General features: G+C 36.4%; 1 protein-coding gene across 1 annotated transcript in view; it reads left to right on the top strand.

Annotated features, from left to right (window-relative positions):
- Positions 1-22434, top strand: part of LOC129002215 (protein virilizer-like) — a 31989-nt gene that overhangs the window by 3412 nt on the left and 6143 nt on the right. The window contains exons 3-17 of the mRNA XM_054429862.1: positions 770-882; positions 1432-1567; positions 5726-5893; positions 6645-6800; positions 7303-7424; positions 10344-10537; positions 11361-11608; positions 12303-12395; positions 13001-13205; positions 14141-15050; positions 15986-16877; positions 17820-18017; positions 18778-18984; positions 20717-20971; positions 21562-21830. Of these exons, the coding sequence (XP_054285837.1) occupies positions 770-882; positions 1432-1567; positions 5726-5893; positions 6645-6800; positions 7303-7424; positions 10344-10537; positions 11361-11608; positions 12303-12395; positions 13001-13205; positions 14141-15050; positions 15986-16877; positions 17820-18017; positions 18778-18984; positions 20717-20971; positions 21562-21830 (4166 nt within the window). The remainder of the gene's footprint in view (positions 1-769; positions 883-1431; positions 1568-5725; positions 5894-6644; positions 6801-7302; positions 7425-10343; positions 10538-11360; positions 11609-12302; positions 12396-13000; positions 13206-14140; positions 15051-15985; positions 16878-17819; positions 18018-18777; positions 18985-20716; positions 20972-21561; positions 21831-22434) is intronic.

The raw sequence follows: 22434 nt of genomic DNA, 5'->3' as shown, positions 1-22434 counted from the left end.
AGATACCAAAGTGTAGTAAAATTTGTGTAAGCCATTTATTTGAAAATTTGATTTTCCGTTATATTATGGTTTTTTTTTGGAAAATCACCATTAAAAATTCAAATAAAAACAACACCTGGAGATACCAAGCATTAGCACCCACATAACTTCGCCTCTTAGATAAAGACATTTTTCTTTTAATTTAATTTCATATAAAATTTTGTCAAAATGAGACCACCCCTACAGGGATGGTCTGAAGCTCTGTACATTTCTACACATTCAGTCACAGTCACAGACGTCACTTTAAAACCTACCATTTTGGTCAAGGGGGACCAAAATTGTATATTTCCACCCAAAACTCAAAAATACTTATGCCACACTACACTATTTTGACGAACTTCCCACGCAAGGATATAGTCCAGAAAACAGCTCTTTGCCGCCAGCTTAATCAAATGGGGTTTCATTGCGTACTACTGTACTGTAACGAGTTTTACCGGACACCAATCAGCTGATTATACTGTATTTGGGTGGCAATGAGTGGTTATAAACAAAAACGTAACCTCTCTTAGAGGTTATTGACTAGTGATTTTTAGTCCTTTAGTTGGTGGTAATATATAAGGATTTGTACAGATTTATTAGAATGGCGTAAACTATCGTACGTAACTCGTCCAAAATGTGTGTACCGGACTCGTATGGTAATCCCGTACTCGACTTCGTCTCGCACGGGAACGTCCACACTCGTCCGGTAAACACTTATTTTCAGGACTAGTAACGTAATATACTATTTCAGGAACTCAACCTAGACCTGGTCCAGTTTACGAAGACAGTTTGTGTGACGGAAGTGAGAGTCATCCCTCTCGGAGCGAGGGTTCAGGCAGACTTTCCTGGAGGAGTTAGGCTCGGGTGAGTGATAAATGTACAGAGTTATCCAATTAATCAATCAAGTACGAATGATCACTGAATCACGGAAAATTTAACAGTTAACAGTTGGATTGTAACTTTCAACAACATGGTCTTTGTTGTTGATACATCTATAAACCAGATAATATAGTCGCTTTTACATTAAAGTAGAGGTTAGTAGAATGAGCCGCTCAAAGATTGTAACTTCAATAATTTTGTTAGATAGGAATTTTGATTGATAACCTAATGAGAAACTACATCTGAGTCCATAATCGAGTACGAAATTGATTGTACCATTATCCTACAACAGATTTGAAGGCTAGCATTATAAATATTGATGTGACATGAAATACTAAAGTTTGCATTAAGTTGTCCATTAATTTTAGCTTGGTTAAAAGTTTATGACAACTGAAAAAAGTTATTGACACCCTGTGTAAATTAAATTTGGTGGCTGAATTTAAACTATGTTTCATTCTCAGGATCTTTTTGTGCAAAATAACGACGATTGTTAAAGTAATCGTATCACTTTAAATATATTTTTCTATGTTACAGAGCGACCAACCCGTCACAATTTAAAATAGAGTTCTTTGTCAACGATTTGAGCAAACCTGGAGCGTCAGCGTTTGAGAGCGTCGGTGGAATGGAGTACAATCAAAACGGAAACATACACGTGGAGTGTGAACAGAGAGTAAGTGCTTGGATCTATGTATTTTGTACGTATGTAAAATTGATTTTTTTTGTGGTACAGAAAACTTCATCTAGAAAAGATTCAAAGTATCCAAAATTATATTTGAATAACCAGCAGTTTTTCAACTTTGATGGATTATACATGGTAGTTCTAAGAACAGAGACAAAGATTTGAATTAAAGATTTTTTTTTTAATTAAGCTAAGAGAGTTTAATTCAAGCATGTTCCACTGTTTATGTATGGGGTCATTATCAAGTTTTTTTGTATTTAATTGATTTTTCTTATCATCTTGCATTTTGCACAGGATTTCTTTGACAGAAAAGATGTCAACTTAGGGCTATGAATAAAAAAGTCCAATTAAAAGGAAACTAATTTTAAAGAAAAGATTTTAAGTATTTAACATTCTATAGGCCTAGGCCTAAATTAGATTGAACTATTATTGCCTCAATTAATGATTTTATGCATGAGTTCAAACTATTTGAGCTTACAAATATTTAATAGACTAAGATGAGCTAAAATTGAATAACCGTAAAATACAAACTATGATAATTTTTTTCAACCTAAATCACACATCACAGTAAACATTTCAGTTGGATAATACAACAAAACAATTCAATGAATCACAAGTCACTGGTGCCTAATAAAAAAATGATTTTCCTTGGTTAATAAACTTTAATTCTAATTAGACCTACAGGTAGTTTATTGAACCTTTTATGCCGACCTCTTTGACTATTCGCATATTTTAGCGAATTTCCCTATAGGGAAGTAGCTATTACCGTAGGTCTCATGGTAAGACTTAGGCCCGGGACCGATTTACTTTTTCGTTTTGATGTCCCCAGAGGCCAAAAACACCATTCGTTCAAATTTTTATATATGTATATATATATATACTGTATATAGATTTATATATATATGTGTCCGTGAACACGATAACTTGAGTAATTTTTATCCGATTTTGATGAAATTTGGTTTGAAGGTGTAAGGCGGCATAAACTTGAATGAGTTCGCGATCCAGCATGATCGGACCATGGGAACAGGGTTTTATGGGAGATTTTAAGGGGTAAAAATTGGTTTTTCTCACTTTTGACCCTCAAAACACAAAATTTTCCAATTTTTCTCTAAACCTTCTTAAAGAGCTTTAAAAGACAAACAATTCAGTATATCAAAGTGTTCTTGTACGGTTATTGGTCACGGAGAAAACTAAAAAAAATGGTAAATTTAAAATTCCCATGTTATTCTTATGGAGAATATTGTAAAATGTTGTAGTTTGCTTGTTTATGGATATCTTTTGATCAAATTTGGCAAATATGCTCATTTAATACTAAGCAATAATTATTTTACTTAAAACACACACTTTAATAGATTCCTTGTAGCAGCAAACCTAGGTACTCGTTAAACCTAATGTTTTTTAAATAGATCAATTGAAAATCAATTCAGCCAAATGGAAATTCGCTTAGACGGCAGGTTTGCTGCGGCGGGGGTATTTTGCATTAGAATGACTTCTGGTATACATGTAGCCTATATTAGACCTTTATGACTAAACACTTTCTGAAATTTCTTCCAAAACATTAACAAAAATTTAATATTTAAAACTCATTGTTCTGCTAATACTTTTTCTTGAGTAAACAATAGCTTAGTGATCTTTGTTGGAACCTGCTCTAGCTATTCAATTGCTTTTGGAAGAGTAAAAAGAATGCAGGGCCAATGACGTATTAGGTACATCAACTAAATTCACAATACGTTAAAATCCAACATAGTTCAGTACATTTTTCTGCTGAACCGAATTTTACGGCATAATATTGTACAGTTAAATAAAATAGATGAGTGTCAAAGATTCAGAAATACTGATATTGATGAACAATACAAATCACTAAATACATTAATAATTACGATCAGCCAGTTAATTACCTGATCGTTATCATTATCAGCAAGGAGAGCCTCGGTATCCATGTTCATTGTTATCACAAGCCAAGTCTTATCAACAGCTGATTGAACAGATGGGCTTAGCAATGTTTATTTTCTCCACTTGTCGCAACCTTTAAATCATCAAACAGTTTGTCATTAGATTCTGACTCAATCTTCATTCATTGCTCTGGCAATCTTTGAGAATCGGCATTTATTTATCTGCAACTTAGAGTCCAAAGTGTCTATGTTGATTGTTTTACTGAATAACTTCTTGATTAAATAATGTCTTGATGGCATTACTTGATGGTGCTGTTATTTGGAGAAAATTATATTAGTTTTTTTTTTTTTACTCTACTCAATATCTCTTTCTTGGTAACTAAATAAAAAAAGATTTATACATTTTTAGTTTGGAGACATGTTGATTAGAATGTACTTATTTTCATAATTAAAAATGTATCTTTTTTAATTCAACTAAATCTGTGTACAACTTGTAAATAATTCAAACATAAACAATAACAATAATCATATGATTATAAACAGAACACAGAATAAAAAAAAAATTGCTTCTCATAAAAAATACAAAAAAAACTGTTTTATCCCCAATACAAACTTAAAAATTAAGTTATTTCAATTACCATTAAGTTATGTGTCAGTAAGTGTAGAAACATACAGACAGCGTAGCGTAGCGCAACGTAGCGCAGCGCAGCGTAGCGTAGCCGAGCGCAGCGTTGTCCAATACACACAGAGAGCGCAGCGTAGCGTAGCGCAACATAGGTCGTAGACGGTCTTAATAGGGTACATCAGTATAGAGGATGGCTCTGTCGAAGATGGCTCGTATTATTTTTGTCGAAAATACCTTAAGGTGGCAGTTTTGATCAGTAGGAGAAGTGTCGGGGTTGCATGAAGTGTGTAAAGGCAGGGGCAAACATGGTGAATACATCTTATTTCCAAACCTTAGGAAATATGAGTCTGGGTTTAAGAACTACACAAGAATGTCGACTACAACGTTCGATTACATATTTAGTTTGGTGAAGGATGATTGAGAGAAGCTGACAACTAATTGGAGGAGACCAATTGGTGCAGAAAAGAGACTAGTATTGACTTTAAAGCGTGTCTGCAGTCGAATGCGCTCCAATACGCTCTGAGAAAAACAAAATAGTTTGTTCCTCGGTCGTACGCTGCGCTACGCTACGCCGAAATACGCTACTAGTATGTCATACCTCATTTCAATGCACGGTTTTGATTTAAAACATGCGCTGCGCTGCGCTACGCTGGGCTACGCTACGCTGTCTGTATGTTTTTACACTAAAATGTTTAAAAAATGTTCTTTAGCTTCATGGTGTGTTTTGTTTTTCTGAATCACTGATGATAAAATATATATAAGGTTACATTACCTTGATCGCCAAGTGACATGGATCACTTGGCGATCAAGGTAATGTAACCTTATATATATTTTATGTTCTGTAGGCCTACATGTTAATTAATAAATAATAGTTCTATTTTAAACTGCATTTGAAAAAAAAAATACGGATTTTAGTTGTATAATAATTCATTTAGTTGTGATTTCATCAACATAAAATTGTCAACTCTGGCTCTTGAGAGTTTTTATTAGAGTTATCGTTCCTAAGAAAAGAATAAATCAATAAGGGTTTATTGCCCGAATATTTCCCAACTGGACCTTAGTGGGTAGGTAATGAAATGCTCAGGTACTTTGAATATTTCTTATCTGGGCCTTACTGGGTAATGAAATGCTTAGGTACTTTGAATATTTCTTATCTGGGCCTTACTGGGTAATGAAATGCTCAGGTACTTTGAATATTTCTCATCTGGACCTTACTGGGTAATAAAATGCTCAGGTAATTTGAATATTTCTCATCTGGACCTTACTGGGTAATTAAATGCTCAGGGACTTTGAATATTTCCCATCTGGATCTTACTGGGTAATGAAATGCTCAGGGACTTTGAATATTTCTCATCTGGACCTTACTGGGTAATGAAATGCTCAGGTACTTTGAATATTTCTTATCTGGGTAATGAAATGCTCAGGGACTTTGAATATTTTCCATCTGGACCTTACTGGGTAATGAAATGCTCATCTGTGTGGATTGTACAGACAGTTTTAATATCGCAGCATAAAACTACTACGGTATTTAATTTTTCAACAAGTCATTTCTATTCAATAGGATCATCATAGTAAATCTTGCCAAGACGTTGCATATATACGTCCTCTCATATAAAATTGTAATTCTTGCAGATACCAACTGATGGGCTGGTGTTGCGAGGTTGGTACACTACCATCACCCTGGCAGTGTATGGATACCTGACTAAAGCCATTGTTCATGAGACACCCCCACCAGTTCCTGGAGGTCCTCAGGTGGACACAGGACCTGTCACTCCCTCGGGTTGGCAACCAGCTGGACAGGTGACCTAACCCACAAAACAATACTTGTGAATCTAGCTGTAATAACTACACTGGAGGCGTTTTGTTCAGAGGAATCGCAAATGCTTCATAGGTTAAGCCAAACGCCCCTCAAATTGGCGAAATACATTTTTTGTGAACATGTCAGGGATTGAACCATTCACTTTCTCACTGAATTGCTAACCGCTAAACTCAATTCCACATTCAGTGACAGGAATGCACAGGTGTGTATGGTGGTATTAAAATTACTGGAAACATTGTAGCGTTTATTAAGCTTGTGACGCTTGTGAAGGTGCTGAAGTATATTTTACTTATTTCCGTGACCTTATGCTCATAATCAAATTGTATTGTTGCATAATGATTTCAATTTTGACTTTGATATGGTAAAATATAGTGTAGTAGGTATCTAACAAATATAAACGTAAGTAAAAAGTTTAGTAGTGTATCACAGTTACTGATGTTTTAAGGCTGATGAGTAGACCACACTAGGCCTACTACTAGGTGATTGGGAAATGGAGCAGGACCACACCCTTTTCCTATTCTAACGCTCTTAGCATATTGTTTGGCCAACAATGTTCAGTCTTATCTTACCAAATATTGTATTGTTACTTTATTATCCTTAAGTAATTCTTGCAGGCTCAAATGGTGGTCGATTTAGCAATGTCTATTGTAAGCACATTCTGTAACAAAAGCCTTTAGCAAAAATATTCTATTTATTTTTGTATAATTTTAATAAAATCATATTGTTCTTTAGGTAGGAGAGCTTCCACAAGATGGGTACGTAGTAGAACCATCAAGGGACCCGTACATGACAGGACCTTACCCGGAGGAGAGTTACCCTCCACCACATCCGGACTACCCGTCTCACCCGCACCCACACCCACACCCGTACCAGGAGGAATGGCCCCAGGTGGGGCCTAGCACTATCATCAAATAGACAAGTGACCTACGACTTATTTAGACATCTAGAAAATCATTCTAGTGTTTCTTGCATAAAAGTTTGAGAAGTCGATCTATGACTGGAAAAACTTAGTAGTATAAAAGGAATTGAAACTCAAAAAGTTGACAACTTTTGTTATGATAGGCTTTTCTGAATGAGAAAGCATCTCAAGAAACACAAAAAACAAAGGATAATACACAACATTAGATTATATCATTGGCAGGGTTTTCAACCAAGGAAATATTAGGTTGAATAGCTTCCTGGCCATTACCAAACGTTGATACATCTCGCTTTCCACCTCCTTGGTTGAAAAATGCTGTCAGTAATAGTGGAATATTCTATTATTTAGCATATTTCCCATATAGGGAATAAGCTATTACCGTAGGTCTCATGGTAATACCTAGACCCGGTTGAGGCTGCTCCAATGAAATAGGATCTGAATTTAAATCTCAATGCTCTGTTTTGTTGCCAGCCTGCAGAGGGTTACGAGGGGGCGAAGGAGCCGATGTACGAGGGTGAATGGGACCAACGGACGCCCGAGGACAAAAGTGGCTGGGAGAGAGACATGAGGCACCGTGGAGAAAGGGAGTTCCGGTGAGTGATGAAATATATTAAACAAAGTACAAATAAAAACTTCTATAAGCAATTGTATGTATTGTGGTTCTGTGTTGTCAAAAACCATGTAAAACTCAGATGAGATGGCTTATTAATCAATTGTAAGTTACTGAGAATAGCTTCTTTCCATACAGTGAAGTCTCTTAGTAAAGAAAAAAATAAATGGCACACCTTTTAACAACTACTGTCGTAATTTTGAGTTTAGATCTGAAACCCTTGGCAATGACATGGAAATTCCAATTTAGTTCTGCAAATTAATTTTTTATACTGCAGTATTCTTATGATATTTTTTGTTGTAACTCTTCTTGAGAAGCTCACACTTGATTAAAAAGTCACAGCTTTCTGGCTTTAAACTGCTCTCCACTTTCTAGGGGTGTGCGAAGCAGCAAAAAATTTTCGATTCGAAGCAACGATTCGATTCAAACGATTTTCGATTCGATTCGATGCAACTCGATTCGAAGCAATACGGTATTTTTCTATTCATAATTGTCAATTGAGTGGATTAACAATAATTAAAATTTATCACATTTGTGTAATACAAATTTTTGTTGATGTGGTATTAGGCCTATTCATACTTACATATGAATTTTAGGTGAAAAAATATTTATTTTCAATCATATGTATTAGAATAACTGCTGGAAATACCAGTGAGCTGCTTTACTTGCCTATTTCATAATTTTTACTTGGAATTGGCTCAACTGCAAGAAAGAAGAAAATATTTTTTTTATCAAGACATTCATTCTCATTTTAATAACTGTTTAAATAACTAAATAGGTACCGGTAGCTAAATTACAACAAATTTGAATGGAACTTAATATAAAAAGACCATTAAGAAATAAATTTACATATCACAAGTTTAGGGCCTGTGGACCGGCTTCAGGACTGCAAGCAAGAAGAAAATAAAAATAATATGTTTCCACCATGCAACATGTATCATTCATTCCCTGCCTCCTAACCTCCTTAGTATAATAACCTCACACTTACATTATTTGTTACATCATCATAAATAAAGAATTATTATTGGCATCAGTAGGCCTACAGCTTTACATAGGCATTATTTTTATAGGGCCTAAAATAGTAATAGGCTAGAAGCAACATGTCAAGTGGAGAACTCATTGAAGAAAAGATATTGTGTAAACTAATTTCCTATAAAACTCAAAAACAGTAAATAACATACAAACATTGTTTATGGTATAATTAATAAGGACTAAAAAATGCATATCATGTCATACAGTAGTATAGACCTACCGTACTGCAAGAGATTAAAATCCTAAAACAACTGATTTTGATAGCTAATGAATGAAAAGAATTAAAAATCCATAAAATGAAGCTAAACAATATCACAACTAATTAGGTACCCGAAAAGTAACTCTTAAATAATATATAGAAGATTAAAATAATATTAAATCAAGAGACAAGAAAGTTAAATGCTATCTTCTAGTGCCCTTGGCAACACAGGTCAATGTTTTTAAACTACCCTCAATGTTTTTGGAACAGCAGGGCCTTTTTCTCTTAAGGAAGGGTAGTAGTATGTCAACAAAAACAATGAATCAGTCTCACCAGCCAGGCCCGGGCAACGATGTGTGAATTCAAGGTCATAGACCCTCCCCCTCCCCTCTTACACCACCCGGTTGCTTTCCAGTTGCTTCAATTGCTGACAAAATGCAAGTGATGAAACAAGGAAGTAGAGACAAAGAAATATATTTCTTTATTCAAAAACACAAAACTGTTAGAGATTATTTTCAAAGAAATTGATTCAATGTAATTTGTGAGTTGTAAATATTGTATTGGATCTTAGAAATATATTTTTTTAACCCTATTTAACCAAGATACAGATCTGTTCACTATATCAGATATTTCTTTTGTTTATAATTTATTATGTAAAATACTAAAATATATTTTTAATTAGGTATTAAATGAACAATAAATGATTATACTAGTATGTCTGGATAAATAGTCTTTCTATTCTTTTGACTTTGTTTTCTTTGCACTGTTAGTGTTGCGTCACGGCTTTTGTCTTGTTACTCTTATCAGTAGACGACTAGACCTGGCTCTGGCTAGTGGCAGTGCGGCAATTGCTCTGTTGTGTCTTTATTCTTAAAGGTCGTGAGCCAACTTAATTTTTAATTCTCATTTGAACATTTTAATTCCTCTGTAATAGATATAATAATATAAGAGTGTTTCTTTGGAAATAAATTATTCTTTTTTTTCTTTTGCCCCAACAAAAATTCGGGGACGGGGACCGACAGACACCTAACAAAAATACCAAGTGTATCAGTCTATAACATTGATCTTACTAGTTAAGTATTAAGTAACAATTTTTCAGACTTATTTTTAAAACAAAAAACAAAACCTCTAATCATTTGCAATGTCAAAACAAAAAAATATAAAACAATTAAAGCTATATTTAATGCAAAGAATGTATTAAATAAGAACGCCTTCGTAAAGGAAACGCAACAGCAACGCGCTCCTGTATTGCGGGTATTGCATTGACTTTCTGCAGGCGTTTTTCGTATATGGATACTGACTCCCTCGTGAATCGAATCGTTTTTTGACCACCACTGAATCGAATCGCGATTCGATGCATCGAATCGAATCGAATCGAAATTTCGATGCATTTTCGATGCATCGCACACCCCTACCACTTTCCTTTCTATAATTTAACAGTCTGTTTGGATTCTGGGTGAACCTAAAACGATTAATTGTAGCAGTCCTAGATCTAGGTACCTCTGTGAGTAATGCAATATTAGAGTAATTCCTGCAAATACTTCCTGAAAAGGAAATTCACTAGCAACATTATGGCTATTACGTAATTGTAATTATCTGTTATGTTAATTCTGTAAAATACAGTGATTTGTTTGAAACTACATGTAATTCCGTTTCTCAATACTTCAACAGTGACCACAATAGCCCAGAGTTTGACCGGGCTAGAGGTCCAAGAGGGGATTTTCACTACCCCCGTGGTCCCCCGCACCACCGGGGCTGGACTGGCCGGCCCCGCTCCCCTCCTCCTCACAGAGCGGGGGCTAGGACACCTCCCCCACCACCTTCTGCGGAGCCTACCCCTGCCACGTCACCTCAGGAGAAAAGAGGTTAGTTGTCTCAAAAAAACTTGTACCTACTGGTTAATCCCTTTCTATAAGGGTCGTCTGTAATAAGATCTTTATTTAGCTCTAGTTTTAGCCAAGCAATCTGAGACCAAAGTTGTGTTCTTGTGTTAGTCCACTACTATTTTAGCTGGTTCCCATCCCTATGCAATGATTATTCTTTGTAGTTGTAGTAGCCAAAAACAGTGAGGGAAAATTTACTCTACTGCCAAGTATGCCTTGTGTTTCGTAATTAGGTTTCTATAGGGTATCAATCTCTGTTTATTACTGTTGCCATTTGACAGACGTGGATGCAGAAAAGTGTTGATAGGGCACGACGGGAGAGAGCTTTTGGATAGCTCACTCCCACCCTATTGAGATGTGCGAATAAATTATAGGAGAACCATCCAGATTTAAACATCCAGATATGTATCACCTTAAAGTTAATTCACTAAAAAAGTGATGTTTGTTTCAAGTTTTACAGTTAGGAGCTATCCGTTACATATTTTAAAGTACCAATTAATTGTGTTCATCATTCGGTTAGTCTATTGTAGTGTCATATCGATTGTGCGATGAGTTATCTACCTAGTATCACTAGATAGTTTTTCATGAAGAATACCATTATCTGGTTTTTTTGATTAGGCTAATCAAATGTTGCAGCCAAATATCACATTCAATATGAATGGCTCTGGGTGTAAAGAGTAAGTAATTGAATGGGATTCAGTCCTGATTGAAGTTCTACTGTACAACAAAGGCAAAACAAGTTAAGATTACAAGGGTTAATATTAGATAGTCGTAATAGAGCAATAACCGATCTATTTATTTACAGCAGATGCAACGTCTCCGCAAGCACCATTTGACTCGTTGTCCCCGGGAGATGTGGAGTCAATATCTGAAGGAGAGATCCCCGAGGCAGAGGGGGAAGTGGAGGGGGTAGAGGGAGCCGTTGTACGTCAAGCAACACCTTCCACACCCTCCCCTCCTCCGCCACCGGCACCCGAGGAACCTACTATGGATGTGGAGCCCTTCGAACCCATTCTCAGCGACGAGGAGATGCCTGATGACACGGATGCTCAGGTAGGTTGATTTTTGTTCTTCTGTAACGCAATCTACGTAGCCATAGTTCTAAACATTAGTGATGAGTGCTTTTAAACTAAATCTTAAATGCACTTAATCTTATATTTAGGTGTTCTTGATCAACAGATCTAGTCCAAAACAATCTTGACTTGACCTAGATTGAGCTCTTGGCTCATTGCAATCTTCCTTTCCTTGTGACTAAGTAAGTGGTTGGGTACCATGGAATATTTCATTGTTTGTGAGTATTTAAATTACTTTCCTACTGAGCAGACCTAAGTTCAGCAGACGTTACTTCGCTGTGCTAGTAAGCTTTTTCCTCCTATCAAAACAAAATTACAGAAGATCGTGGCAATATTGCTTCAATTTTGGAGTAAAAAGTCTTGAAAATCAAATATAGGTTTTAGAAATTATTAGAAATAGAGTAAATATTGTGTTTAGAACAAATTATTTTAGTAGATTATTGTACTAGTTACAAAAATTGTTCTTGGGATTCCAAAATGAACCAGTCAAACTGACCAATTTGAGTATGCATGTCACTACAAACTTGGTCTTCAGGGTCAAATCGGTTCACAGACAAACATGTACTATTGGCTGACGTTCCGGGCTCATTACATAAAACCATCATCAGACCAGTTAACTGGAATAGAAGTTTGGCGTTACAAATATCTATGTTGTTTATGAATACATGCCACAGTTTCAGGACATGGCTGACTACGACTTCCCGGATTATGCTGAAGATGCCATGAAGACTTTCAATCCTTACAATTTTGAACTGCAGCCTTTTGTGGTGAGTAATTAACTCTTTGTAATTGTTGGCTACTTATAATTTGTAAGTAATCATAAATTAGTCATTGGTATACATACATGAACTGAAGTTGAAGTAACTAGGAAATAAGGAAAACCTCTGTGGATTAGGGAAGGTTAAGGCGGTGTGTGATCACTCTGAATGAGGATTATAATGATAACTTTCTGCGAGTCCAGATGCCTACTCAACGAAAGGACTCTACAATACTGAAGTAAATTCTCTGATCCCCTAGAACACAATACACACAGTCTAGGCTAAGTCACGGTGGATCCATCTATTTTTATTTCACTCACTGGCATTTGAATTCCTTTAGCCTTTGTGGATAAGGTAAAGCAAGATGAAACAGACTGCCATACTCTCTTTTATGAAAAATTCAGTAATAAATTCAAACAAAACCTTTAGTTCAGAATAGCAAAAATTTATTTAAAATATTTATTAGTCCTCCAAAATATTGATTTAGACAACTGAAGTTTTGCTACAGTAATAACGGTTATAACCTGGATTTCAGTTTGATGGGGTGGGTACGTTGGAAAGGGGGTTTTCCTGTATATTGTAGTGTGCATAACAAAGTACTGTGTGTTTGCTAGCACCTGAGTGACCCAGCCAAGACTTCACTGGAGTGGCAGCGCAGTCATCACCCCTCTCCCCCTTCCGCAGCCAAGGTGGGGGAGTTGCTGGCCGGTGTGGCTAGGGAGCGTATTACCGCAGCACAGAGAGAAGAGTGGGTACATGCTGCAGAACAGCTCATCACTCTACTGCCCGCAGCTTTGCCTCATGTTGACAAGTTTGATGGTTAGTTAACGTCGTATTTTACTGTTTTTATTTCGCTATTTCAGGTTGACTTTTTTTCAAATTGTTTGGAAACAGAAGTTATTTTGGCCAATATTCATACCATATTTACCTGTCAAAGAAAGTCTAGATGGATATGTGTAAAGTTCAGTATAAGTTTGCAAAGGAAAGGTAAAAACATAGTTTGGAATACAACATTAGTCGTGTGAGCTCCAAATGCAAATATATTGGACTCAGGAGTAACACAACCAAACTTGCACTAACAACCATCTATGCTAGTAAATGTACAAAATGAACTGAAAGCTGTACATGTAGCTGTTTAATCAATGGCTGAGTAGTCTGAGATGTTGGATCGCTGGCCAAGAGACAGCAGACAACACCATAGATTTATGGTTTGGATGCCAGTTTGTGGTAAAGCTTGTCAAAAAAGGCCCTAGCTAAAATAAATTTTGGGTTTCTTGGGTGGAAGTTGACTTGAAGGTGGATTCTTTCTGAGTTACACCCCAAAATCAGGCATGTTTATTTTTGTATTAACTTTTTTTATGTTCTTATTGTGTGTGTCCACCAAAAAATTCATTAAACAAATTTGAACTGTAACGTTCATAAGATTAGTGTTATATGTGCAGAAGTGTAGATATTCTTTTCTTGAGTATTATCATATATTTATATTGTATGACGAAGCCTTCATGTAATATGATCGGTAGTGAATAAAGATTTCTGGGCTTAAAATAAAAATATAATAGAACATAATTAAATCACTGAATAACCTTTAGAATTCAGTGAGTAAATCCACGTTGCCAGTACATTGCAACTGGAATTACCTTTATATTCTTAGTCAAGAATAATTGACTACAAAATTATGAATTTAGAAATATTTAATGGGATATCTAAAAACAGTTTTGTTCTAACTTCTAACCTACGCTTTCTTTGTTTGACAGAAGTCATTGACACTGTAATATCCTGGGTGGACATTGGACTAGACTTTGAGGACGCCCTCAGCCAACCACAGCCTGGCTACAAGCTGCGACACATCAAAGCTGGCATCCGATTGGTCGAAGCACTCTGCCAGTGCGGGGAAGAGGTCACCGAACGACTCATGGCAAAGGTCAACGTTCACAAAAAACTGATAGAGCTGTTCCATCAAGACTACATGGCACTCTCAATCAAACTGATGATCTTGCGCTCTCTAGATGCGAGTCTACGCTACAAGAAGGCCGTTGAACACTTTTTGGAAGCGAAAGATTGGAACGGTTACAAGAAACTCTTGGAGATGGTACGAGCCAAGCAGCTAGCTCGAGTGCAATACGCGATCACTTCCATCCTGCAAAAGCTGCACTTGTACGAAGCTTTAGACAAGCTCAACAAATCCGTGGCGGAACTGGTCGTCGAAGAGGGAAAAGAAAACGAGAGTGAAACAGCCGAGTTGGATCTAGAAAGTATCGCTAACTCAATAGAACAGATAATTAATGTTTACAAAAACGCTCCTACAATGGTTTCGCACCCAAAACGGTTTCTCCCGGTTTCCGCTCAGTTTGAAATAAACTCTGGGTCAAATCCAGACCCCTACCCGGCTCTCTTCACTTACTTTCGAACTCACAGACTTCTGGAGTCGTTTTTGATCTTGTTGACTCATCCCGGTACTTCTTGCTATTCTTCTATTGTGATTCCTATCCAGGAAATGATCACGATTCTGCAGGAATCACAGGATGGTCTGCGGTTTTTGTATGCAGTGTCGGAGACCATTAACCCCCTAATCAGGGTGTTGCTGGGAGGTCCTTCTTCAGGGGAGGAAAACGAAGACACCCAAGAGAGTAGTTCCTCACAGTTGGGATTGCATCTTATCTACAGGTGAGGCATAGATATAATGGCAAGATTACTTATACTGTTATTTATATACATATTGTCTTTCGTTTCCGTTCCCCAGGACTCACAGGTCTTATCTTCCATCCCCTCTTTAGTTTCTCTCCTTCACTATCTACCATCTCATTTCTCCCTTATCAACATTCCTCTTTGCCTCATCCATCCATCATCTTAGATTTCCTTGTCAGATTCCATTCCTCTATCACCAATTAAATCCATTTTCCTAGGAATTCCCTGTCGATACATTCTAATAACACGACCTAACATGACTGCATCTTATTATTGTATTTTTCAACTCTTACTTTTAGACTCTATTACTAACGTTTTCTGAGTACATTTTTTTTTTTTTTTTCAATAAATAACTATGGGGCTAAAATTGATGTTTACGCAATACAAATAATTTACAATAAGAGTAGAACTGTTGAAGCTGATAAGATAAAACCTTCAGGGGTTTTGTCAGTCAAACTCACAAAAAAAACTTGTCAGAAAAATTAATTATAACTTTTACTTTTATACAAAAAGTAAATAAACGTGTTCCAAAAACAATATTTATTTAGTAAAATATGTTTATTCCTTCTTAAGTTACTCTAAAAAAAAATTGAGTGAAAAAGATATGTTGTAAAAAATATTCACTTGAGTCAGTTAATCATCCTTCAATTTCAAACGTCCTTTACTGTGAGACCAACTAAGTTAAAAAAAAGTTAAGTACATTTAAACAGTAAGTTTTCGTAAACCCTAATTAATAATTTATTGTTCAATAGGAGCCTGGGTTAGATTTAATTGAAGTTACTACTATCTAAGAAATAATTTTTAAAAAATATTAAAGGCAACTATGGTTTAGTTTGGTTTATATTACTTAACACTGTTGAGATCATGGTTTATATACACACATAGATTTTACTGATACATTTGGAATTTTCCAGGCTTCAGGCAATGTCTCACATTGATCATCTGATGGATCTGTATGCCAAAGGAAAAACAGACGCAGAGGATTCTGAAGTTATTGAGCATCTTCAAAGCTTGTACTGTCTGACGTTCGCAGCGATCGGGAAAATGGCTGTTGTGCACGTGTTGAGTAAAGGAGATAACGCTGCAGTGCTTCTAAAATATTTTAAGGGTAAAACTGTCGAGAAGGATTCTAAAGTGAAAAAATTCCCCGGCAAATCTTACATCGGAGATTTAATCTCCATGACTATAAAATATTCTGATTACGTTCCGTTCCTGCAAAAATACGTAAAAGAGTTATTGGATAAAGTGGTGAACGATTCATCTCAAGAATACAATGAATTATCTTCTTGGCTGAAACCGGTTGAAAATCCCTCCGCTTTCGCCTACGATGATATCTCCGGATTGGTAGAACTCATCAAAAAGAACATCGAACAAGCGACATCTCTTCCAGGAGAGTTGATAACGGCTGTGAGGGTTTTGAAGTATTTGGGAATTCCACCTAACGATTCAGAACTCAGCATAAATGTACCCGATTCATTTGGGTTTTCCGAGCTGAAATATAAGTGCGTGATAATCCAGCTGTTCTCTCTCGAAGGCATCAGTCATTTGTCAGCTGTCATACAGAAGTTGTGTGAAAACTACGAGCAGCCTGCTCTTCACTCGGCCAAGCTGGTTGGAAGACAGGGTCTTGCTCTTACTTCGTTCCTACACCCGGCTATGAAACTCATCCGGAAAGTTCTGACTCACGTCATCAAGTGTCGCAACACGGAGTTCAAAGATCTCACCATGATTCCTGTTCTTCTTCAGACGTACTCTTTGATGCAGGCAATTCCAGTTACGGCACATGCACATCTGGAAGCGCAGAAGGTGAGTGTTTTAAATTTTCTCTTCAACTCTGCATTTCTAGATTGTAAAATTATTTTACACATTTACTGCCCTTTATTTTAAATATCAGTTAAGGCTTATCAAATAATACTATTTACTCTTTTTCTAGATTTACTGAGAGCTCTGTGATTATTGTAAATTTTAATGGTTCACATTCCATTATCTACATTTTATGATTTTCAAACCATAATAGTTGATAATGATATGATATTGAGAGTTGATTATACAGAAAGTTTCCATAAATTAATAAAAAGTTTTAAAAGTATTCATATTAAAATATTATGTTACATAGGTTTTAAAGAGAAACTCTTAAGCTTAGTTTTCTATGCAGTCAATTTTTTTGTTTACGGCACTTTTCAAGCACTCGGACAATTTTTTTTATAACCTCTAAAAATAAATTGGGTTTCTTTAATTTTTATTACCGGTATATCATACACTATGCTTACCGGTACCTCAAAAGCTCTTGATCAACAGTTTCATGAACTAAACGGCAAACGCCAAAATATTCAGAGTTTTGTAACCAACCATTAACATCAACAATGATCTTCACTGGTTTTGTAGCTAACTTTGGTTCCAGTTTATTAGTCATATTATATTATCCCAATTACTTAGTTCAAACAGTCTTCTGAAATTAAAATCAATTCCTTTGAACCTCACTTGGCTTTAATTCATTATTTCTCCGCTATCTGTTATTAAGGGCGGTAATTTTGAGTTGGTTATGATCGTAAAGAACGCTGTTATTTTTAAACTAGTGTGATTTTCAATATGAACACTTGCATTGACAAGACTTTAAACTCCAAGAATCACAGAGCCACTGGATACCTTTTGAGTATAGAATAGAAACATTGTGCTTAAGGGGAGAAAGGAGGTTAGAAAATAGTTGCACATAAAACCGTAAAACAAAATAATTTCTCCATTTCACAGGTGAGTAGAGACGTGGTAGAGACTCTACTGGCCTACACTCAGCCTGTGGCCGCGGACCCGAGCTCTGAGACAGAGGCTCTCAACAAGAGTCTGTGGACACTCATGGTGACTGAGGTGTTGAAGTTTACTGTAGCAACTCCGCACAACTTCTTGCCTGGACTGTCCCTGCTGTCTGAGCTGCTGCCTCTACCTCTGCAGGTAAACATTTCAAATTACAATGGCGAGTAAGAAGTAATGAGGAAGGTCTCCGATCAACACTAGACGCAATCCAACGGCAATCATCGGTTGGAACTGTACAAATTAACAAAAGATACAGGGGTAGAGGAAGAGTTTTTGTGCATATAGATCCTGCTCGTCTATCTGGTTGATACCAATAGGTCTATAGGTCCCAAATATGTCTCAGATGAGGTATTAGTGTTCAAACATAGAGATTTTGCTATGGTGTTCCATACAACTTTAATATATTATAATAGGATATTGTGCAAAATTTCTGTCATATTTAGTAAAAAAGTAAGTTTTCATAACGTTTCAGGATCTGGATTCTGATCACTTAAAATAGTTCACAGACCTAGCAAAAGCTGGAAAATTACAAAAGAAAACCTACAAAGACCCTACAGTGATCAAAACAATAAATTTAAAAAAATCCCAAAATAAAAATAATAAGAAATTATGAAAATCCAGTTGAAACATCTGCACAAGATAGTGACTCCAGCAAGACCCCCTAGTTAGTTTGAGTCTCTTCTGTCTTTCACTATCAGGATGGAAAATGTCTGTAATAATCCCTAAAAAAAAACCTAATAATACCAACACAAAAAAAATCTAAAGAATTTAATAACACAAGTCATCATGACTTAAGTCGTTACAAATCTTAAAATCAACATTTAATCCAGACTCCAACAATTAGGTAATTTCATTAAACTTACCTACTCTTCTTTAAATAAACATTAAACTGTCTCAGGTCCAAACGAGGTCGCCTCTGCCTGATGAGGAGATCAAAAGAGTGGTGAACTGTCGCAAGCTGTGGTCAGCTCACCTTCACTGCCTCAGCAGTCTGATACACGAGACTATCACCACGATGTGCTGCTCCAGCTACAGCCCGCTGCTGCAGCTGCTGAGGAGTGTGTGCTCCCAACTGGCCGATCTGGCCGCACCTACGGCCCTCACGGTAAGTCAGGGAGGTTTCCGGTTTAGTGAGAAAGATAGAAGCTGGGTGTTGGTGATAGGTTTTGATACCTGGCCCAGCTGTCCTTGATTGGGCTTTATACAGTGTGTAAATTAAGTATGGAAACAAATCTGTATTTTTAAAACCGAAATAGATAGAAATATTCTATTTGTGGCAATAATAGTTAACAAAGATTCCGCAATTTTTCACATGAAAAATATTTTTTTACCCCCCTAACAGGGTAGGTGGTAGGGGGTGACTTATTTTTTTTCAAATAGCAACCCCTATTGAGTGACCCCTCATTTTGAAGAGTTTGTCAAAAGAAACACAATGACGCAAATCCGAGGTGAATATCTCACTCCTAGCCCAAATGGCGGATATTCCAAAATTTGATTTATTGTACGTGAAAAGCACCAATTTCACAAATAATGGAAAGAAATCTGTATTTTTAAAACCGAAATAGATAGAAATATTCTGTTTGTGGAATTGATTGTTGACATAGGTTCCGCAATTTTTTTAATCAACAATATTTTTTCAACCCCTTTAACAGGGTAGGGGGTGGGAGTGACTTATTTTTTTCAACAACAACCCCTATTGAGTGACCCCTCATTTTGAAGGGTTTGTTAAAAGAAAAAGAATGACGCAAACCCGAGGTAGATATTTCACCCCTAGCCTAAATGGTGGGTAATGAAAAATTTAATTTTTGTAAAAAAAAGCCCATTTTGGAATATCCGCCATGTTAGCTAGGAGTGAGATATTCACCTCGGATTTGCGTCATTGTGTTTCTTTTGACAAACCCTTCAAAATGAGGGGTCACTCAATAGGGGTTGCTATTTGAAAAAAATAAGTCACCCCCTACCACCTACCCTGTTAGGGGGGTAAAAAAATATTTTTCATGTGAAAAATTGCGGAATCTTTGTTAACTATTATTGCAACAAATAGAATATTTCTATCTATTTCGGTTTTAAAAATACAGATTTGTTTCCATACTTAATTTACACACTGTATAGTCTGAGTTAGAGGAAACAGCTGATCTTAGTCAATATTAAAAATCATTTAAAATGATGATGTGGATGATCTTAGCTGTTCATCCACTACTCATCTTTACGTTGAAATACTCACCCTGATGAAGAATCATGTTAAAATATAATGTTACCCACACCTGGATTATGGACAAAACTTTTCAGTTTCTGTTTTCTTTTTTTATGGAGTTTCAGTTTTGTTTTTTATATTTTAGAATAAGAAAATAAACAACAGGCAATATTTTCAAATCATTGTTTGGGGGAAGAACTATTAAAACTATATAAAGAAGTTCCAACCTTCAGAATCTAAAGAATACACCACCAACAAGTTGTACGGTTAAATGGCAGCATAGCCTAGATACAGTTCACTTACTTCTTTAAGACATCTTCATACACTTGTGTGCAAACTTTAAATGCTAAAAATTAATGGAGGGTTAGTGCAGAATGTAGAATTGTGTGAAGACCTGATCTTTCTGATCGACCGAGATAAACTGTTTCGTTTTATTAGTTTAGTTCTAAATATTTATTCAACCTAATCATCACGGACGGTGATCAAAATATTCAGTGTTCTAAGGCTTACACAACTCACAATGTGGTAAAAGTGTGTAACTGATATTTTAGATCTGCTATTTCAGTAGATTTTTTCATTTCACTTTATAACTATTAAAACGTGTTTACTCCAAACAAAACCTTAAACCAGAGTGATACTACAGGTGACTCGAGCGGTGTTGGATTCGATCGTGAAGGCTGTGACGCCGCCGGAGCGTCCGGTGACCAGTCACATGATGCGACTGTTGACGTTCCTCGCCTGTATGACAACACACGCCAGTGTCAAAGCGGCGCTCCTCAACCTGATCGTCCGACAACCGTCATCTGACAAGGCTCACCAGCGCTACCCAGATCTAGTCGTCAGTCTGTGTCATGTACTCAGGGCACCTCATGACTGTCCCACCCATGTCCAGGCTCAGGTCGGTGTTGTAAATTGTATGAAAGTGTGTTATTATTGTGTTTAACAGACTGGGAAAAAGGCTTAATTACCTTTTGTTGCCTTATGGTCGTTTCGTCCTGACTGGATTATACACAATCCAGTTCTTCAGTCATCATCAGATTCTCATATAAAAACTAATCTTGCCAAAAGAGGTGTGTCAATAGTAAAAAAAAAAAAAAACATTAACACATGGTACATCATATAAAACAAAACACTAACCGATAGTTTAAGATTTTTTACCATAAGGCAACAGCAGGTGATTTTACCTTTTGCTTCTGCTTGGTGTCCAAAACTACCCAAAAATAAATGAAGACTTGAATCAAACTGCAGTTCTGACTGCTCGAGTTGACTGCTGTTCTTGCTTTAGGTATTCTAGAAGGAGGTTAAAGAAGTCTGAAACGTATGGTGTTGCGTTAGTGCTGTCCCTATGTCTTTACTGGCAAGAAATTGCATGAGGAATGATCCAGCAAATTATTACAAATTTTAAAAAAAACTATCAGCTAATTAATCTCAAACAACTTCAACCTTGATATTCAAAAAGCACATTTAAAACATCGGTGTTTGTTGTAGGAATGTATTGTGTCCGTGGTGCAGTCGCTGTGTCACTGTGAGCTGACCCTGGTGCCGCCGCCGGGGGTTGTGCTAGTCGGAGCGACCACCCCCCACCCTGACACATACCTCGCCAACACACTGCCTCCGCGCGACCTGCTCGGCACACTGCTGCTGGTCATGTTGGAACACGTCGGAGACGCCAGGAACAACCTCACTACACTGCAGCCGTCTCTACGCACCTTCCTCATGCTGACGGAACACGACTACGGGTTCTTCCACTTGAAGAAGTAATGTGTTTGATGACGTTGTTGGCAACGGTATTAGGTGTTAGCTTTTGGATGAAGTAGACCTTCTATTACGATTTGTTGCGAGTTTTAGAATAAAGGAGGGTTTTGAATTGAGCAACCAATATAGTGTATTTATGTCGGTCTCTTAAATACAAGAAAACATTGAAAGTAATAAAGTAAAAACCATTTAGACTGTAGCAAATTCTGTGAGTGGCTAATTCAGTTATATTCATGAATATAAATTGGCTAAAGGTAGTCCAGTAATAAAGTCCTAACTAAAACTGAATATAGCTGTTTTCCAATTTATATTTTATGGTAATTATCAAATACTTTTCATTCATAGAATATCTACTACTACATTATCCAAATCGAAAGCCAATGGTTTTGGTTTGTGAAATGTGTGGTACAATATCCACAGTATTATTAAATAACAATTTGACAAGTAATAGGACTTTTATTTATTTTACTGGTGTTTAAAATTTATTTATATAGTAATGAATTACGTCCAATCAACACTTAAAGATTGTTGTGGAGTTAGAACTGAATGGAAAAAGCCTACAAAAATGAAAACCATAATGCGACCCTTTGTTTCATTTTTATTCTT

The sequence above is a fragment of the Macrosteles quadrilineatus genome, unplaced genomic scaffold, assembly GCF_028750875.1.
Source record: "Macrosteles quadrilineatus isolate MER2022 unplaced genomic scaffold, UCM_ALF_1.0 Scaffold_9__3_contigs__length_116548681, whole genome shotgun sequence".
NCBI classification, from domain to species: domain Eukaryota; kingdom Metazoa; phylum Arthropoda; class Insecta; order Hemiptera; family Cicadellidae; genus Macrosteles; species Macrosteles quadrilineatus.
The sequence above is the reverse complement of the archived record's forward strand: the minus strand, read 5'-3'. Positions and strand labels throughout refer to the sequence as shown.